Below are 19,242 nucleotides of genomic sequence, written 5' to 3' on the forward strand. Positions count from 1 at the left end.
TTTGTTGCATTATCGTCTTTGAAGTGTGAGGAGGCGCAGTGGCAAGGCCGCCCTCCCCGCCTGGCTGCAGCCCCTGCTGGGCACCAGCCCCTGGCCAGGATCCAGAAGATGAGCCCCGGCCTGGGATGCACAGGTCCCGTGTGCCCTGCCTCGTCCTGGTTCTTTGTAAATAGGACTGTACAGAAGCGTGTGACTGCAGCACTGCTCTCCCCACCCCTGGGTCTTTGGCCAGAGTAGACAGTGGAGCCTGGTGAAGTCGGAGTTCTCGTCCAGCCCTCAGAAAGCATGAGGTCAGAAGTCAGGCTGGGCTGCCAGGGAGGACCCAGCAGCCTGTACCTGCTCTCCCTGCCTACTGACCACCTCAGACCCTGGGGCCTGGCTACTTGCTTAGGGGCTAAAGTGGCCACTTTGGGGCCTCCTGGTGCCCTGCCCGAATCTCCAGCCCTGGCAGATGGCAGCAGGCACCTCTTGCAGCCCCAGGGTGCTACTGTCCTGTTCTTTACCCTGCAGCCTGCTGGACCTGGTCTGAGGGGAAGCTGCACAGTGGCTGTGGCCTCTGCCCAAACTGGCAGAGGACTGGTCCTGTGGTACCCACTCGACTTCAGTGCAGGGTGTTGCAGTGGACACAGATGGTCCAGAGAGCAAAGCCCCCACCAGACTTGTTCCTGAGACTTAAGGTCTGAAGCCAGCCCTGCCCTTCCACCTGGAGGACCCTGGTGTGCAACTGGTCGCCTGTGGCTTAAGTGCATGGACTGAGTGGTGGGGCTGGTTCCTAGGGAAGCGAGGAGCAGAAGGGGTGGCAGGGGTGCCCAGGACTCAGCCAGTGTCTCCACCCGCAGTCAGAGGGACTTGAGATACACCCTAGAGCTGGCAGCTCTGCATGGCCTGGAGGGCCCAGTGCCTTGTGCTTACCCTACATCCTGTCCAGGGCGGAACTGTGAAGGGTGTGGATTGTAAAGAAAAGGGCTTTCCTGGCAGGATCAGCAGCGTGTGCTGAATGGCTCCCAGAATGTCTTATTTTGTAATGACTGACTACATTTAGTAATAGTTACAACATGTATATGGTTAATATATGAAAATTCAATATATTTTATAGTTCAAAAGTATTCTAAAGCAATTGATGTTTCTAGCGAACTGTAGTGACTCCAGCTATGAACTGTTCCTTTTGTACCACAGTCCTTGGCTTAACAGAACTGTGACTCTTGTAACCCGAGAGCGTGAACTGTGATCATCCTGTGTTGAAGGTGAGGGAGGCGGTGTCCTAGCATGAGGCCTCGTGTTCATAAGGAATTGTGGGCAACTGATTAACCACTGTATCTAAGAATCCTGAAATTAAAACATTTCCACAAACCGTAGCCCTCACGTTGTATCCTTTTCTGCCCCATCCTGCCAGCCCCAGACCTGACGCCTCCTTGAGCTGCCCTGCTGCTGCCCTCCACAGCCTCCGTGGCCCCTGTGGGGCCTGCCCCCGCAGCCAAGATAAGAATCCTCATGGCCGTCCACATTTCACATATGCTTCTTGTCCCATGGGTGTCTCCCAGGGACCCTGGCTATGCCCTGCGGACAACAGAGAGTAGATCTCAAGGTGCTTACAGTGCTCATGGCAGTGAGGTGTGTGGAGCCATCAAGACTCCTGGTATTTGTCCCCAGAACTCCAGGTAGCTCCATGGAAAGCTCACCACAGCAGGCCAGTGTGTAGCCCAATGTCCCCACCTTAGTGGCCAGCCAGTGTTGTTGATCTCCATGTCAAAGCCCTAGTGAGTTCTGGCCCCTGCACCCCACAGAAGAAGCCCCCGGACTCCTAGGTGTCCTGGCCAGCCTGAGGAGTCCTTCCTGCATCTGGATCTGCTGATAGGTTGCCATGACAACTCATTCCAGGTTGGAGGGCCCAGTACACACATGAACCTGCTAGAACCAGTCTGGGTCAGCTCCAGCGGGGAGGGGCCTGGAGCTGAGCTGGGGCTGGAGGTGTTCTGTGCCAGCACTGGGTAATCACCAGAGGTTTCCATGCCACCTCAGAGCCCCTCGGAAACCACACTCCCACAGCGGACCCCATTTCTGAGCCAGCTCCATCCATATGTACTGATACTGGCTGCAGGAGACCCACGAAGCATCTGCTGTGGATGCAAGTGAGCAAAGGCCCAGGAGGCCATGCCTGGGTACACGCCCATCTGCAGCCACCTCTCCTCCAGGTCTGGAAGACAGATTCCCACAGCCCTGCCCCGGGCAGGCAGGGCCTAACTGGTCTCCAGCCTCAGGCCTGGGGTCACAGACCCCAGTGACCTCTGTCCCTACAGTGAGAGGAGTTGGTCCTGAGCCCAGGTGGAGATCAGACCTCTTAGATCAGCATCAACTTGTTCCTTTCCTTTAAAGATGAGGGGAACTGAGTTACAGGCCAGTGGAGAGAATGATGGGGGAAGGGTCTGAATGAGTCCAGGACTCTGATCAAGGACAGCCTGACTTGGGAGAAGGATAGGATAGTCATTCAGCAAGCTCCACCACCACCACCACCCCAGTCCCAAGGAACAGATCTCAGGAGAACTGGGGTGCAGGTCTGGGGGCTTAGCCGTGGGGCTCAGTTTTTTCCTATGTCTGGGCCTCAGTTTCCCTACCTGTAAAAGAGTACTGAGAGTCACCTAGCCCTAGCAGTTGATAGGCCAGGGCTTTTGCAGGGGGGGCCCAGTGGCCCTTTCCTGGCAGCCTGGCAGCTGCCCACCCCAACTTCCTGTTTACAACAGCTGCTGGATCATCTCTTCACCCCAAAGCCATTATGATTACCATGGCAACCAAGCTGTGTTTGTTCCAACAGGTTGGCAGAACCTGAAGTAAGTAGGTAACGGGTGGGGGGTGAGCATCAGGTCTAGATCCTAGAAAGAAGGGGGATCTGCTGCTCAGTTCCAACTCTCAGCCCCTTCAGAGGGACAGCTAAGGCCCCCTTGCTGGTCTTCTGGCATCCCTGTCCCCACAGTGGCTCTTATCTCCTTAGCCCTCCCATGCACAGACTGGGCAGGATGGAGGGGACTCCGGGTTGAGCATCTTGAACAACACACCACCACTCTGTTTCCTCCATCCTGCCATCCTCACGGTCTCCTGTCCAGATGCCAGGCTGGAGTGCAGGAGCTGGGGCCCGCAGGTCTGGACAGGTAGCAGTGTCCACCCCAACTGCATCTCTACCAGGGATGTGACCAGACTGTTTCCTCTCCACTCAGTGCCTGGACATAAGGCAGCCAAATGGGCAACAGCTGTCCATAGGTCCCCATAGCCCTGGGCCCAACTGCCCAAGCTCTTAGGACGCCTCTGGTGCACCCCCGCACCCCCCTCCCCCACCCCCACCCCCGCCATCTGCCCAGGCTCAGCTTGAGGGGTCCCAGGCCTGCTGAAACCACACCTTTGGAGACAGACCCTCTGAGGTACAAGTTCCAAATCTAAGTGGGCTTCCCCAGCAGCGAAGTGTCCAGTAGTGGTGTCCTGCGTGGGCTGGGGCCCCCAGGGCCCGCGCAGCTCTGGAACAAGTGCGAGAATGGGCAGCACGGAGCAGCCCCCGGCCGGCCGGAGGCAGCGAGTCTGGGGCTGGCCCAGTGCTGTTCACACTGATGGCCCCGATGGGATGGCTGTGTGGACCGAGTGGGGAGGGGACGTGTGGGAAAAGCAAAGGTGGGGTCCCGCAGCAATGCTGCGGCCTAACCCGCACCACCCTCCGAGGGGACGGATCCGGTGGAGATGCCCGGTCGGTGCCAAAGCGGCCTGAGCTCTGGGGGCCCTCGCCGCAGAGCCCCTCCACTCGCACTCCCCTCGGAGCCCCCTCTCCGCGGAGGCCCCTCCGATCGCCCTCGCTGCGGGCCTCCTCCCCACGGGCCCCCTCCCTGCGGAGCCCCGTCCGCTCGCCCCCGCCCCTCCCCTCCGCCGCGCTTGTGGACGGCGCGGGCCTCGTCCCGGGCTGGGGGCGGGGCGGCCCGAGCACCGCGGGGACGCGGACAGGACGCGGACAGGCCCCGCCCCCGCGCGCCCCCCGCCCGCCGCGTCCGCGCCGCTCAGGCTCCGCAGTGCTGTCGTCTCCGGCGAGCGCGGCGCTGGCTCTGGCGAACGGGCGCTGATCCTTGGGGTCCCCGCCTCTGCGACAGCGGCGCCCACGGAGCCCCCCGAGCCCGCGTCCCTTCCCTGCGCCCCGGCCACGGTGAGTGCCGCCCACTCCCGCCCGCTGCCGTCGGGCGGCCGTCGGGGCACGGCCGGTGCCCCAGGACAGACACTCAGCGGCATCTGCCGGGGCCCCGGGGGTCGTGGGGCGGGCGAACCCCCGAGGTGAAGGTCGAGAAGACACGCCGGACCCTGGGGAAACTGAGGCTGCGCTTGCGCAGAAGGACAGGGGCTTGGGACGCCCCTCCCCTCGGAGCGCGGCGGGGTCCGCACTGCGGGCACGGGTCTGGTGCCGGGGGCGGGGTGCCTGTGATCCCGCGGCCCCAACCCCGTGGCCCGGATCACCCGCACCTGCACCCCACGTCCCTGAACCCCGCGGCCCCGACCCCTGTCTCCACGCCCCCCCAACGGGGGCGGCCATGGCCCTGGAGAAGCCCTTGGAGCGGAGAGATAACCCCCCAAGCCAGAGGGGGAGGGGAATCCATGCCCCGTCCCCCCACCGCCCAATGGGAAGGATGTAAACTATGCCAAGCAGACCCCCACTCCCCTCAAGCCTCGATGAGGGGCGGGGAGGGGCGGCTCAGAGGAGACAGGTGAGTTAGGCAGGTAAGTGGGGGAAAGGGAAGGGCACCGCCATCTCCCCACACCCGGGTCCACCCACAGAGGTCCCTGAAATGTAGATTGCAGCCTGTGGCTCACGCCTGTCATTCTAGTTATTTAGGAGGCTGAGATCTAAGGATCACAGTACAAAGTCAGCCCAGGCAGGAAAGTCCATTAAGACTCTTATCTACAATTAAGAAAAAAAAAATCGACAACAGAGCTATGGCTCGAGTGGTAGAGTGCTAGCCTTGAGCAAAAAGCTCAGGGACAGTGCCCAGGCCCTGAGTTCAAGCCCCACGACTGGCAAAAAAAAAAGCAGAGAAAATGCAGATTTCTGGGCCACCCTCCAATTGGACTGTGGTGGGATCCCTCCAGCAGCCCGGGCAGGCACACACCAGGTGACCTGCTCTGGGCCTCAGCTCCTCCTGTGCAAGGGAGGCTCTGGAGGGGCAGTTGGGGAGAGTTACATCCAGTGGGGACAGGTGGGTGGAGGCCTCTGCACTGGCTCTGCCCGCCCTGTGGGGCTGGGCCACTCCTATACTCATCACTGGCAAACCTTGGAGCACCTGCCCCATACCCGCTAAGGGTGGGGCTGTGACACCCTTGGTTGGGACAGAGGCCCCTTGGCAGGTGGCTCCTAGTGCCTCTTCAGTCAGCAAGGGGGGGCATCCCACAGCCCGAGGTTTGCTGGGTGCCAGAGCATGCCTGGGTGCCAGGTCTGGCAACTACCCTGGCCCCATCATCAGGCTGGGGTGCTGAACCAGGCTTTGGGACATCCATGCATCCCGTTGCTGGTACATCCTATCCTGGGCCCCCACCTGCTGCTCTGTGGCCTGGCAGCAGTCCTCTGTCAGGCTGCTCTGAGGCATGACCTCTGAGGGGTTCAGTGGGGACCTCGGGTGAGCTCCTATACCGCTCCTCATCTTGCACATTTCCTTCCTGCCAAGACGACCCCCACCAACCATGCAGTACAGGCTGCTTAGTTCCTGCGTCACATTTGTCTCCAGGACCAGGAGCCCCCGTGGCCCCCTGGCGTTGCACACAGATGTGGCTGGCGGTTGCCCTGGCAACGGCTCAAGCAAGCGCAGTGCTGGCTTGGGTCATAGGGGGAGCAGCATCTCCCACTCAGCTTGGGGGGAGGGCTGTGCTGCCCAGCCCATGGGGACCTCAGAGCTGGCTGCTGGCGATGGCTTAATGGGCCTGACGTTGAGGGGAGATTCAGGCAGTAGCAGGTGTGGAGGCAGTGAGGGGCGTTTTGGGCCCTTGAGTGCCCCCCACCCAAGGATCCTGAGCCTCTGCTGAGCCTCCTGTCCTCCACTGCGTTCACCAGCTGGGAACCCAGGGCTCCCCGGGGCTGCAGCTGGAGCAGGGGGAGAGTAAGCCCTCGTCCTGGTGCTGGCCCAAGCCGGTGGTCAGAGACCACCTGCCATGGGCAGCAGGAAACTCGCATGATGCCTGTGGGGAGCCATGAACTGTCCAGTGTGGTGGGCTGGGCGCCCCTCAGCAGGGCCCACTTTCTGCTCTGTAATGTGGACATGACAGTTACCCCTCACTAGGGTCGATGTGTGAATGACTGGATGGACGTCTGCAAGGGAGGGACACCCAGACAGTGCAGAGGAAGTGCAGGGGAGGGCAGAGCAGTGTCCTGTAAACCCAAGCGGGCAGGAACCTCCCCAAGTAGCATGGGGAAGACACAGGGCAGGAGCTGAGGTCTGGGCTGGGTGGGGCAGTGGAAGAGGGGGCTGGAGAGGCCACAGTAGCTCTGACTTTGAGTCTACAAGAGAAACTGATCCTGTGCTAAAGGGGTTACATAGGTGTGGACATGGGTGAGCTGGGCTGGGGACCCTGCCCGAATATTACAACAGCAGGAATTGTCAGGGGATCCCAGACAGACCTGAACGGGGAAGTTGTGCGAGTTTTCAGACCCAGATCCCTATCATGTCTCTCCTGCATCTCCTTTGCATCCCTTCAGTGTTCCCTGCACAGCCCCTCTGTGTCCCCTCTCGCCCCCAACCCCCTCCCAGGGCTGTAGACTTGCTCAGTCCACACCTGGCCACCCCAGCCCCCAGTGCAGAGTAGAACGAGGAGAGTGGCGGGTTCTTCTGGGGGGTACCAGGAGGGCCAGCCTGAACCACTCCCAGCAAAGGGCTACTCAGGCTTCTCCCAGCAGGATGCGGCAGAGTGGCCCAGTTGCCACAGCAACAGGAGGGTAATGGCCGTGGCCTGGCAGAGCAGGAAAGCCACACCACACATTCTTCCTGGTTGTGAGGGGCAAGCTCTGCTCTGTGGGGTTCTCGGACTGGTTCCTGAGGTGAGGACCCCAGACTACTCCCCTCCAGGGTGTTCTGGTCACGTGATCAGGGATTCACCCTAGGCTGGTCTCATGGACAAGCACCTGGCCGTGGCCTCTCTTGCTGTCCGAGTGCCCAGTCTCACTGTGCTGCCCTGGTCTCCAGAAAACATTTAGTGCTACTTCCCAAAGTCTCTGTCCGACTGGCCGAGCCCCAGGACACAGACACTTGCTGGGCCCCCAGCTTAGGATGCGTGTGCAGGGTGTAGCAACACCTCTCCTGGGGTGCCCCCGCTGCTCCTGGGTGGGGGCCGTGCTGCCTTCACACTCCATGGCATGGCCACCTCACCCCTAACCCACCCTGCCAAGGGGAGGACAGGGCGGCTTGATGGGCTTCCCAGCAGGTGTGGCAGCAGAATTCTGCTGTGTGTTCCCCGGCTTCTGCCTCCCCGCTGGCTGTTGAACCTGCTGCTGCCTGCCATCACCAACTCAAGGCTTCTCCCTGTAGCAGGTTACCCACCGCCATGTCCACCCTGCTGGAGATCAAGAGCAGCGTGCTCAGGCAGGTGCAGGCATGCCCGTCCTTCCTCCGCAAGGCCGAGCAGGAGCCCGAGAGCAATGCTGACCTTCAGGAGCCCGCCACGGGGGCCTGGTGGGTACTGGGGCAGCCTCCCGTCATACACACCCAGCCTTCCTTTCCTCCCTGGACCTCACACACCCACTGTCCACTGTTGCTAGCCCACCAAGGCGGAAAGGGGGTTGAGGAGGTCTGAATTCAAGGTCAAGGGCATGGTGGTTGCCACACAGCCTGCCCTTGGCATGGGCCCCAGGGGTCATGTTTTCTGGCCTGGCACATGCTGAGTGCTGACCTGGGCCGCTCTCCCAGGAAACCTGGTGATGGTGTGGAATTCTTCGCCCACATGCGCCTCATCTTGAAGAAAGGGGATGGCAGACAGGGCCTGCCCTGCCCCGAGGTGAACTCCTCCCCCTTCTCCCTAGAGCAACCCCCCACCCTCTCCCCCTTCTCCAGAGAGCACCCCACATGACATGGAGTAGCCCTCCCCCCCTAGCTGCCCTGTACACCTGAAGCCTCCCCCCTTCTCCCTGGAGCAGCCCCCCACCCCCCTCTCCCTGGAGTAGCCCTTCCCCCTCTCCACAGAGCAGCCCCCCACCCCCTCCCTCTTCTCCCTGGAGCAGCCCTGCTCAGCCAGTCATGCATTCCAGGGTAGCCTCAGGCTCAGAGCCCTCCCCTCTTCCAGGTCCTCTTACGCAGCGGCTCCCCAGCTCCCACTGAGCCTGTGGACCCCAACCGTGGCCTGAGAACACTAACCCAGGAGGAGGTAATGGAGTGAGGGGGGCTAGGACCTGGGAGAGGCTAATTCCTCTCCCCAGGTCTGAGAGCCCTGGGGTTCCATGACAGGTGAGCAGCAGAGGTGTGTGGGGTGGTGAGAAGAGCAGAGGGCACTGAGGAAGGGGCCTGGGGGCTGGCTCCATGGCTGTGGACGGCCACTCAGGAACCGTCACCCCGCAGGCAGAGATGCTGTACGAGGAGGCCTTGTACACAGTCCTCCACCGGGCAGGCACCATGGGCCCCGACCAGGTGGATGATGAGGCAGCCCTGCTGGGCTACCTTCAGCAGGTGAGCTGCAGCCCTGCCCCTTCTGCCCCACTCCAGGGACAACCATACCATATCACCAGGATGACACAGAATGGACACCACAGGTGACAGACATAGGTGACAGACACAGGTGGCAGATGCAGGTGACAGGTGCAGGTGACAGACAGGTGGCATTCACACAAGGAGGATGGAGTCGTGGTTAGACACATGGAAGACACACATCAGAGGGCATGGGACTGACAGGGAAAATTAGAAAGCACAGACCGCTGGGAGGAGAGTGGACTCTGCCTCCCACTTGCCTGTCTCTGAAGCCCTCTGTCCTGGGCAGCACACCACCACCCATCCCGCACAGCAGCCTTTCTAGGCTGAGGGGCAGAGGTGGGCCTTGCTCCCTTCTCTCATGCCAGCTTGAGGTTGGTGGTTCCTGATTGGAGCCCCTGAGGCCCAGGAGGGCGGCCAGTCCCTCTCCTCCCCCCCACCTCCCACAGGTGTTTGGAACCAGCCCTGAGGAGCACGCTGAGGCCATTGAGCGTGTGAAGAAGGCCAAGGTAAGCCCACAGCCTACCTGGGCAGGTGCTTCCCGGCAAGCTGCATGCCCAGGTGGCAGGGGTGGGGAGGTCCTCGGGGTCCTGCTGAAGCTGCCCAGCCCCATGGGGTTTCCTCATGCCCCTCTGCCCACAGGCTCCCACATATGCCCTAAAAGTCTCGGTCATGCGTGCCAAGAACCTTCTGGCCAAAGACCCCAATGGTGAGTGAGTACTCCGTGGGCCCTGGCCTACCAGGCTTGGCCTCTGTGGAGGGCAGAGGGCATGGTGGTGGGGACTGAGGCTCCTGCCCTGTCTCAGGCTTCAGCGACCCGTACTGCATGCTGGGCATCCTGCCCGCCTCGGGCGCCCCTCGGGAGCCCAGCGGGCAGAAGGAGCAGCGCTTCAGCTTCCGAAAGGGCAGCAAGCGCAGCGGCCCACTTCCTGCCAAGTGTATCCAGGTCACCGAGGTCAAGAACAGCACGCTGAACCCTGTCTGGAAGGAGCACTTCCTATTGTAAGCTTCCCGTGGCCCCTCCCCCCACTGGTGGCTCAGGACCCTCAGGGGCCAAGTCCCAGACTTGTCACTGCCCCCCCCCCCCCGAGAACCCCAAGGAGGAGCTGGTCATGTCTGTTTTCCACTGGAGAATGCTGGGGGAAGGAGACACTTGGTGCCACCTCTGTGCTGTGCCACAGCGGCCACACAGCTGGTCACAAGTGACTAAGTCAGCAAACTGTCTGAAGCTATGGATACCCCCTGCTGCCCCTGCACTTGCCCTTGCCCTTGCCCTGACCCTGGGTAGAGGCTGGCCCAGGACCCACATGGGAATCGCTGTCCTTCCTGCAGTGAGATCGAGGATGTTAACATGGACCAGCTGCACCTGGATATCTGGTACTGGGGCTTGGCTCCACTGGGCGGGAGGCATGGCACCTCTAGCCTGGGGGGAGGGGGAGTAGGGGGTCTCTGGGCTGGGAGCTCCAGACAAGCCAGCCTACCCCACAGGGACCATGATGATGACGTGTCCCTGGCAGAAGCCTGCAGGAAGCTGAACGAAGTGATCGGCTTGAAAGGCATGAGCAGGTACAGTGCTGGGTCCCCTGTGCCCTGAGACCTGAACTGCAACTGGACCATGGCGATCCAGAGGGTGGTGGCTGCCTAGGGACTGAAGGGTGACAGTACCCTGCCGTGCCTGCCCAGGTACTTCAAACAGATTGTCAAGTCAGCCCGTGCAAATGGCACCGCAGGGCCCACTGAGGACCACACTGATGACTTCCTGGGGTGCCTCAACATTCCTGTCCGGGTGCGTGTGGGTGAAGTGGTGTTCAGGGAGTCCTCACAGCATGCATGGTGGGCCCAGCCCTCCTGGGATAGCTCAGTGGCTGAGTCTTGTAACTCTGCCTCCAGAAACCCCTGCCTTGGGCTGCCTGGAGACTCCTCTGCCTTCAGCCCCCAGCGGGTACTTCCTGCTTCTCCCCAGTCTCCCGTGGGGGCTGTGTGGGAGGGAGGAGTCACGCAGGTCTGACCCCTCCTCTCCCAGGAGGTGCCCGTGGCCGGTGCTGACCGCTGGTTCAAGCTGGAACCTCGCTCCAGTGCCTCCCGCGTGCAGGGAGATTGCCACCTGGTCCTCAAGCTGATCACCACTCAGGTGAATAGCCTTGCCCTGCCCCTTGCTTGTCGGGTTTAGACTGCTGACTGGTGGGGGCTGTGCCTTCCAGAGGGACACGGCCATGAGCCAGCGTGGGCGATCAGGCTTCCTGTCCTACCTGTTGCTGCTCAGTCGAGTGCTGCGATTTGAGCACCGAATAGAGGAGGTACTGGGTACTCTTGCGAATCTTGGGTAGCTGGGCAGGCGCCTGAGCTGGGGATGGAGAGCTGTGAGCTGTGCTCACTCCTGCCTCCTGCTGTAGCCCAATTCCAGCAGCTGGCGTGGTGAGCTCAGTGCACCTGGGAACACCGTTCTCTGCCTTCATGGAGCCCAGAGCAACCTGTCACCCTTGCAACTAGCCGTGCTGTGAGTGGGCGGGGCGAGGGCGGGGTCTGTTGTGGGAGAGGCGTACCCAACAGCGCTGTGAGTGATGTGCTGTAGGTGGGGCCTGTCCCGGGAGGGGTACGCCCACCAGCGCTGTGAATGGTGGTGCCTCCCGGCGGGTGGGGCAAAAGCAGTGGCGGAGGAACAGTGCTCTGAGCATGGCCGGGTCCTCCCCCAGGCACTGGCAGGTCAGCAGTCGCCACCATCAGACACGCACACTGGACTATGGCTACCTGCTGGGGCTGCTGGAGGACATGCAGGCACACTGGGAGGAGGCAGCTTCACTGCCCCAGGAACAGGTGGGCACCCTCACCGTTGTATGTCTGCCTGCTGTTGGTAAAGGGTGTGTGAAGTCAAGGAGGACTGGGTTCTGCCTTTATGGGGGTTGAAGACAACACCTGACACGGGAGGCAGCCCAACCTCTGCAGTAAGAGGGCAATGATGTCAGTAACCTGGAGAAGATGCCACAGACATTTCAGAGTGTGGACAGGGCCACTTTAGGCAGCCAGCATCCGAGTGACAGGGGTGGGGGCACCGGCAGGGGGACAGCAGACGTGAAGGCCCTCGGCTCATAGCCACAGCAAGGGGAAAGCTGAAACTGGCATGGCCTATAGAGGCTGTTCCTCAGGGTAGCAGGAGGCAGACCTGGGCTGCCATGCAGTGAGGAGGCACTGCAGGTGGAGGCAGCGCACTAAAAGTGCTTGCAGGCAGGGCTCTGAAGAGCTCTGTCCCCCCAGGAGGAAAGCCTGGCCGACAGCTTCTCTGCTTTCTCTGAGTTCGGGCTTCGGCTGCTGCGCCAGCTCCGAGATTACTTCCCTGCCACCAACAGCACAGCGGTGTACCGCCTGGAGCTGCTGCTGAAGTGAGTGTGGAGTGGGGGGTGGGGCAATGCTGGGGAGGGGCATTCGAGGGGTGTGGCTAATGGGGCTGGGACTCAGGGGCGAGGCCACCCCCAGCAGCTAATGTTCTCACTAGATGTTTGGACAAGCTGCAGCTCTTCCAGCCATCCTTCGAGATATGTCCCTTTGAGACAGAGCTGAACATGGACATTGCTGCAGCCCTGAAGGTCTGTTTGAACCTGCCTGTGCTTTTGTTGGCCCCTGCCCTTCTCTGCCTGAACCTGCCTCCCCATAGCCTCTGGCCTTGTCTCCCTCTTTCCTCCCACCCCACTATTCTGCCTCTTTGCAGAGAGGGAACCGGGAGTGGTACGACAGGCTTCTGAATGCCAAGAGTCCTCGAGAGCAGGTGTGGTTCAGGGAGGTGCAGGCATTGGGGGGGGGCAGGGGGGGCAGTGTGCAGTCATGGTTGGAGAGGTTACAGGCATGGTTGAGGGAGGGGGCCAGGTGGAGAGGTCAGTACAAGCCAGGCTTCCTTGCAGCCAGCACCGCAGCGCCTGCCTGGGCTCATTGAGCTAGCAGATATCATCTATGAGGACCTGCAATCTTGCTATGGCATCTATGCCAGCCTCTTCCATGGGTAGGCTGCCCCTCAGTGCTGACCCGGGCCGGGCACAGGGTAAGGCGGGAAGCAAGTGTCTGATGTGTGTCCTTTGCAGCATCCTCAAGGTGGACTTCTTCACTCTTACCTTCCGGCAGCTGGAACGTTTGGTGAGTGCCCAGGGCTCTGGGTGCTCTCTAGGGACAGGGGAGGAGGGATGGGAAGTCACCTGGGCTAGGAGGGGCCCCATGTCCTGTTGATGGCCTGACCCCAATGTCTGGGGCAGGTGGCTGAGGAGGCTTGGGTGCTGACAGAAGAGCTGAGCCCCAAGATGAGTCTGGAGGTGGCTGCCGGGCTCTTTGAGCTCTACCTCACTCTGGCTGACACCCAGCGCTTCTGGAGCTGCATCCCAGGCCGGTGGGTGACCCTGCCCCTCCAGATGGAGTCTGGGCTGTACTCCACGGGGAGGCTCCTGTAGGTCCCCCTTAGGCTCTGTGCCCAGAGCCTTGTGGGTCAGGGTGTCTGGATCCAGAGGAGCCCTGACAGCTCCGCCTGCAGGGACAGCCGCTCCCTGGCCCTGGCCGGCATCCACACGCCATTCCTGCCTGCGGTGAAGCTCTGGCTGCAGGTGCTGAGGGATCAGGCCAAGTGGCGGCTTCAGGGAGCTGTGGACGTGGACTCGGTGAGTGAGCATGTGGACATGAATGTGGACTTGGTGGGTGAGTGCCGTGGATGTGGGATGAGTGAGCACTGGGGTGGACTCAGTGAATGAGCACCTGCTGTGGATGTGAGTTCCATGAGCGCATACCCTGGACATGGGCATGAACTCATGCGGGCTCTGAGTGAGCGCACGCACAATCAGGTCCTCCAGTCCTTCTTGGACATCTATGCCAGGGCTGTGCTGGGACACAGTGTCCTGCATCCCCTTACTGCCTCCTTGCTCCTGCCCCTTCCCAGCTGGAACCTGTGGACACAGCCTCCAAACACAGCAGCTCTGCGACCACCGCCAGCCTTTGCTTCAGCCACATTCAGGAGCTTTGGGTCCGCCTGGCCTGGCCTGACCCTGCCCAGGCCCAGGGGCTGGGTACCCAGCTCAGCCAAGTATGTCAGTGGGTGGTAAAGGAAGAGGCCCAGGGGGCAATCGAGAAAGAAGAGGGCTCAAACTCCCACACCCCATCTCCCACTCCCCCCAGGACATGTGTGAGGCCACCCTCTTCTACACCGAGCTGCTGAGGAAGAAAGTGGACAGTCAGCCAGGGGCCGTGGGCGAAGTTGTGAGTGAACCGGTGAGTGGTGGCTGGCACAGGCAAGGGCGGCAGGGCACTGGGTGGCCGTGCTGGCACATGCACAAGCACCACCCATCTGCCCTGGCTGCACCTCTCCAGCTCTGTGTGGTGCTCAACAACGTGGAGCTGGTGCGCAGAGCCGCAGGGCAGGCTCTGAGGGGCCTGGCATGGCCCGAAGGGGCCTCAGTGGTGGCAGGGGTGTTGCCCCGGCCTCTGCTCGGCTGCACGCAGGCTCTGGATGAGGATCTGCAACGTGAGGCCCGCACGGTGACAGCACACCTGACTTCCAAGGTGGGCAGCTGGGGATTTGGGCTTGCTAGGCTGGGCATGGGGCTGCCCTGGTGGCCCACACCCTTGAGCCAAGCATTTCTTCCCCACAGATGGTGGCAGACATCCGGAAGTACGTACAGCACATCAGCCTGTCCCCTGACTCCATTCAGAACGACGAGGTGAGCCCTGGGCTGGCGGTGGGGCCTGGTCCCAACTCCACTCAGAATAATGAGGTGAGCCTTCAGGCTGGGGGAGTTCAGCTGCCCTGATACCCCTGCCTGCAGGCTGTGGCTCCTCTAATGAAGTACCTGGATGAGAAATTGGCCCAACTGAGTACCTCGCTGGTGAAAGAGAACCTGAACCGGTACTGAGAAGCCAGCCAGGTGGGGCGGTTGGGACTGGCCTGGTCAGGTGGTCACGGGGTTGTGTCCTGCAGGGTGCTAGAGGCCCTGTGGGAGCTGCTCCTGCAGGTGGTTCTGCAGGCACTGGGTGCAAACAGTGACGTCTCCACTGACTTCTACGGGCGCTTCCACTTCACACTGGAGGTAGGGCCAGGAGCACCCCCAGCACCCTTGGCCCTGGCTGCGTGCTCCAGTTCCCAACTTCTGCCTGGCCTTGGGTGCCGCTTCCTTGCAGGCCTCCTGGGGTATCCAGGGCACCCCAGATGTGAGAAGTGGCTTTGTCCTGGCTCTTGAGACTAGATGCTGCTGGGGTTTTCATGTTACCAGCCAGCTGGGCCCTCTGATGTCCTCCCTTTCTTTCCCCACCCAAGGCGCTGGTCAGTTTCTTCCATGCAGAGGGCCAGGGCCTGCCCCTGGAGAGCCTGAGGGATGGAAGCTACAAGGTAAGGCCTGGCCCTCCTCAGGGCCCATGGCAGCTCTGCATCGAGCCAGGACGGGGCGTGGTGCAGTGGGCATAGGGTCACTGGCGCCTCCCCCTGCAGAGGCTGGAGGAGGAGCTGCGGCTCCACAAGTGTTCCACCCGCGAGTGCATTGAGCAGTTCTACCTGGACAAGCTCAAACAGGTAAGGCAGTGGGAGTGGGGCCCCGGCCTCACCCGGAGTGCCTCTGCTCACTGGCCTCTTCCTCAGCGGTCTCTGGAGCAGAACCGGTTCGGCCGCCTGAGTGTCCGCTGCCATTACGAGGCGGCAGAGCAGCGGCTGGCGGTGGAGGTGCTGCATGCAGCGGACCTGCTCCCCCTGGATGCCAATGGTAAGACCTGGCAGTGGAGGTGGGGATGAGGTCGGGGGGCAGCCCACTCACCACTGTGCCCCACAGGCCTAAGCGACCCCTTCGTGATTGTGGAGCTGGGCCCACCACACCTCTTCCCACTGGTCCGCAGCCAGAGGACCCAGGTGAAGGCTCGGACACTGCACCCAGTGTACGACGAGCTCTTCCACTTGTAAGTGCCCACGCCCCGCGTGTGCCCACGCCCCACACCCCACAGTGACAGCACACCTGTGACCGGCCTGCCCTGCCTGCAGCTCCGTGCCCGTGGAGGCCTGTCGCCGCCGCGGGGCCTGTGTGCTCTTCACTGTCATGGACCATGACTGGCTATCCACCAACGATTTTGCTGGGGAGGCAGCCCTGAGCCTGAGCGGGATCAGCGGTGTCCTGAGGCCCCAAGTGGGAGCAAGGGCCAGCCAGCCAGTCACCCTGCACCTGCGCCGGCCCCGGGCCCAGGGTGAGTGAGCCTCTGGAGCCCGCCACTGCAAGGTCAGGGGTGAAGGACCCCAGACCTGGCCCAGCCTCACCCCACGCTCCCCAACCCACAGTGAGATCTGCGCTGCGGATGCTGGAAGGCCGGAACAACAAGGAGGCACAAGAGTTTGTCAAGAAACTCAAGGATCTGGAGAAGTGCATGGAGGCTGACCCCTGAGCACCCCATCCCCATGGTGCCCATCCCCTCCCGCATGACTGTGTGGCTGTGTCCCTTGACTCCCATCAGCTGTACTGTGCTGTGAGTCCCTTATATGCCACCCTGAACCGGGTGGCGCACCCCAGTAGACTCGTGCTCCCAGGACCAGCAGGCAGTGTCTGCACATACTTTGGTGGTCACCAGTGGGAGGTGAAAGAACACCAGTGACAGAGGCCAGGGAGGCTGAGCACACATTGTAATTGATATGGCCCAAGCCCACAAGAACAGTGCCAGGTGGAGAACACCTCTTGGGTGGGACAGGAATGCCAGGTGAAGAACACCTCTTGGGTGGGACAGGAAGGCCCGGGGTCAAGTTTGGGTAACCTAACTTTTAGGAAAGCAGCTACAAGGCCCTCTGGAGGTGATGGTGAGTGCCCATTGTTCAGCTCCCTTTTCTGGCTCTGGATGCACCACCCACAGGAGACAGCAGGACTGCACATTCCTTCTAGGCCCCATGCTTTGGGAGGTTTTCGGGGCAACTGAGGCTGGCGAGCAGGACAAGGAGCTCCATGCCACTAAGCTGCCCTTTGCATACATGCATGCAAGCACAGCACTTATCCCATAGAATAGACCCCAGCAGACAGCATGCTCCCAACCCTCAGTGCCAAGAGACACTGGTCCTGGAGGCCCCTCTGTGGCCTCCAGCTTCACTGAGAGCCCAAGGTGGACCTTGAGCAGGACCATCACAGCAACTTGAGGGCCCAACCTTGCAGGCAGCTGCAGAGGGTTGATGCTGCCAGGCCTGTCCACCCCATGTCCCACTGCCATCTCTGGATGTCCACAGCCCACATCAAAAATGTTGTGTCTGCAGCCTTCAGTCTCTTGGCGTGTTCTTAATTCTAAACTGGGTCTGGGGCTCTGGCTCCAGGAGTCTTCTGCTCCTCTGAGCAGCTGCTGCCTCCTCCGTCCTCACAGCGGGGCTCCTGATCCTCAGACTCGTCACTGTCACTTGTTTCCACAGGCGGTCTGGAAGGGAGTAAATGTCCCTCATAGCGTGCTCCCTGCACAGGCCAAGGCAGCCCTCCCTGTGGTGCTGACCACAGAAGCCTCCTCATCTTCTGCACTGTGAACCCAGTGCTCCTGCCTGGCTGTCCTAGAATCCCACCCTGCACAGCAGAGGGCTTGAGTCACGCCCTGGTTCTGTGCTATCACAAAGCCTGGAAGTCTCAGGACCTACCGGGTGCTGGCCACTGCCCTGTTGAGGTTTGCAAACTCTCGACCTGAATCCACATCAAAGGGATCTGAATGGAGAGAGAGGAAGGTGACTGAGTGAGCCCAGGGCAGAGCTAAGTCCACACCTCAGAAGCTCCTGTCCATGCCCCAGCCCTTACCAATTTCTTCCTCCGGGGGCCTATCCTTTGCACTGGCCAAGAACTCCTGTTGTACCTGCAGAACCTCCTCTGGGCCACTGCAGGCCGCGTACTTATCCAGGAGTTGGCGGTTCAGGTCCAGGAAGCCCTTGCCCCACTTAAACTTCTGCAGCAAAATGACACCAAGATCCGGAAAGCCTAATGGTGCAGGAGACAGGAAGCTCAGGGATGTCAATGATTTCTCTAGAGAGGGCACCCTGACCACCCTGCTGGCTGGTGCAGCCTTCCAGCAATTTCCACTCTTCTAGGCCCCCAGGTTCCTCTCTTACTCTAACCTCTTGAGTCTCCACGTGGGCCTCCAAAAATTTCCTGAGGGCATCCGGGCGCCAATGGCTCACCCCTATAATCCTAGCTACTCAGGAGGCTGAAATATGAGGATCATGGTTCAAAGCCAGCCTGGGCAGGAAAGTCTGTGAGACTCTTATCTCTCAATTAACCACCAGAGAACTGGAAGTAGAGCTGTGGCCTCAAAGTGGTGGAGCATTAGCCTTGAGTGAAAAAGCTTACTTTGTTCCTCCTTTCCTCTCCAAGCCAAGACTTGGGGGCTTGGATTGAAACCCTGTCTTGTCCTAGAACTCCCCTGCACACTTCCTGCCCTTCCAGGGTGACTTAGGAGAAAACAGTGGGGGAGCATAGTGAGATCACCAGGCCAGCATCCCCCCCCCCCCAACTCACCTACAATACAGAAGGTGGCAGCAAAAGCCTCAACGCAGGAAAGTCTGCAGGGCCGGCCATAGTTGACAGGGTTGGCAGCCACTAGGTAGGGCAGCAGTCGCAAGTGGCTTCCCCGCATCTTCTCAAAGGGCGTCTCGCCCAGTCTCGCCCATGAGCAGTCTATCACAGCGACCCCAGCCCGGCCCACCAGCTGCCTGCCAGACAGCTTAGGGTCGATCCTGGGGTCCCCCAAATGAGGGATGCCCTTGGAGCCTGGCCTCACTTAGGGTTATAAGACAGCCATTCCCAAATCCGGCAAAGAGCCAATCAGGAGGTGTCCGAGCCAGTGGCTGCCCTATTTGAAGAATGCTTATTTCTTCTTGAAACAGCGTTTATCCTAGGCCGTGCCCTAGGCAAGGGGGGCAAATAGACACGCCCACCTGGAGGCCCTCCAGCCCCGTGCGGGGGAGTTAAGTCAGCTCTGGAGAACGACGAGGTGGGGGAAAGGGGAGACCCACCCCGCCTCGCCCCGCACGGCCGTCCGCGCCTACCTGTCTGCCGGGGACACGCACTGCGTGCCCACGGGGCTGAGAACCAGACCGCCGAACCTGTGGCCCAGGCGCAGGCCGCGCACCAGGCCCAGACGAGCCAGCTTGCGGCCCGTACACCGCCGGGGATCGCAGTGACCCAGCTCCCACATGGCCAGCGGGCAGGGTAGCGCTGCCGAGCCCGGGCCGCCCGCGTCGTCGGCCGCCGCCGGCTCCACGGACGCTGCACGGGGAGAGAGAAGGACGCGGGGCCTCAGCGCGGGCACCAAGCGCCCTCAACCTGCTCCCACTGGGGCCCCTACTCACCGCGCAACGCGGCGCCCACCTCCTCGGTGAACGCCTCCAGGGAGCGGCTGGGGGGACGCCGGGCGCGGGCCCCCTCGGCCCCTGGTCCACGCGATGCCCTCCGGCGGCCCATGACTCGAGCCGGGTCCCGAACTCCTCACTCCTCACTCCTCAGCTCTAGCCGGGTTGCCCGGACAACTGCGCACGCGCAGGAACGCCGCTCGCTTATCTGCTGACGCAATTTCCGGGTCCCACGCTCACGTGACCTGACAGGCGGTC

The 19,242-nt window shown here is 61.4% G+C and overlaps 2 protein-coding genes across 2 annotated transcripts; one reads left to right on the forward strand and one right to left on the reverse strand.

The window, feature by feature from the left end:
* Positions 1 to 7,543: 7,543 nt before the first annotated feature.
* Positions 7,544 to 16,116, forward strand: Baiap3 (BAI1 associated protein 3). The gene is made up of 33 exons (XM_048332736.1): positions 7,544 to 7,676; positions 7,911 to 7,998; positions 8,284 to 8,364; positions 8,556 to 8,663; positions 9,131 to 9,190; positions 9,324 to 9,390; positions 9,488 to 9,683; positions 10,014 to 10,058; positions 10,170 to 10,247; positions 10,365 to 10,467; positions 10,705 to 10,812; positions 10,883 to 10,978; positions 11,075 to 11,178; positions 11,375 to 11,495; positions 11,934 to 12,058; positions 12,172 to 12,262; positions 12,385 to 12,441; positions 12,575 to 12,672; positions 12,752 to 12,803; positions 12,920 to 13,050; positions 13,192 to 13,315; positions 13,591 to 13,734; positions 13,827 to 13,919; positions 14,019 to 14,210; positions 14,300 to 14,368; positions 14,474 to 14,553; positions 14,626 to 14,734; positions 14,962 to 15,033; positions 15,133 to 15,213; positions 15,280 to 15,400; positions 15,467 to 15,590; positions 15,673 to 15,872; positions 15,964 to 16,116. The coding sequence occupies exons 1-33, from the start codon at positions 7,549 to 7,551 to the stop codon at positions 16,065 to 16,067; spliced, it is 3,450 nt and encodes a 1,149-aa protein (XP_048188693.1). The 5' UTR covers positions 7,544 to 7,548; the 3' UTR covers positions 16,068 to 16,116.
* Positions 16,117 to 16,132: 16 nt separating this feature from the next.
* Positions 16,133 to 19,166, reverse strand: Tsr3 (TSR3 ribosome maturation factor). The gene is made up of 6 exons (XM_048332747.1): positions 18,985 to 19,166; positions 18,682 to 18,901; positions 18,152 to 18,345; positions 17,438 to 17,614; positions 17,284 to 17,347; positions 16,133 to 17,072 (listed from the first exon to the last, which is right to left on the reverse strand). Exons 1-6 carry the CDS (start codon positions 19,094 to 19,096, stop codon positions 16,946 to 16,948), a joined length of 894 nt encoding a protein of 297 aa, XP_048188704.1. The 5' UTR covers positions 19,097 to 19,166; the 3' UTR covers positions 16,133 to 16,945.
* Between the last annotated feature and the right edge of the window lie 76 nt (positions 19,167 to 19,242).

Source organism: Perognathus longimembris, chromosome 23 (genome assembly GCF_023159225.1).
Source record: "Perognathus longimembris pacificus isolate PPM17 chromosome 23, ASM2315922v1, whole genome shotgun sequence".
Lineage (NCBI taxonomy): Eukaryota > Metazoa > Chordata > Mammalia > Rodentia > Heteromyidae > Perognathus > Perognathus longimembris.

Coding starts and splice junctions, on each gene's coding strand:
- Baiap3 (XM_048332736.1), top strand. CDS start 7,549: ATGTCCACCCTGCTGGAGATCAAGAGCAGCGTGCTCAGGCAGGTGCAG. Junction 9,684..10,013: donor TGGAAGGAGCACTTCCTATT/GTAAGCTTCCCG, acceptor TCCTTCCTGCAG/TGAGATCGAGGATGTTAACA. Junction 10,059..10,169: donor CAGCTGCACCTGGATATCTG/GTACTGGGGCTT, acceptor CCTACCCCACAG/GGACCATGATGATGACGTGT.
- Tsr3 (XM_048332747.1), bottom strand. CDS start 19,096: ATGGGCCGCCGGAGGGCATCGCGTGGACCAGGGGCCGAGGGGGCCCGC. Junction 17,615..18,151: donor TGCCACCTTCTGTATTGTAG/GTGAGTTGGGGG, acceptor CTGCACCATTAG/GCTTTCCGGATCTTGGTGTC. Junction 17,348..17,437: donor GCCCCCGGAGGAAGAAATTG/GTAAGGGCTGGG, acceptor CTCTCCATTCAG/ATCCCTTTGATGTGGATTCA.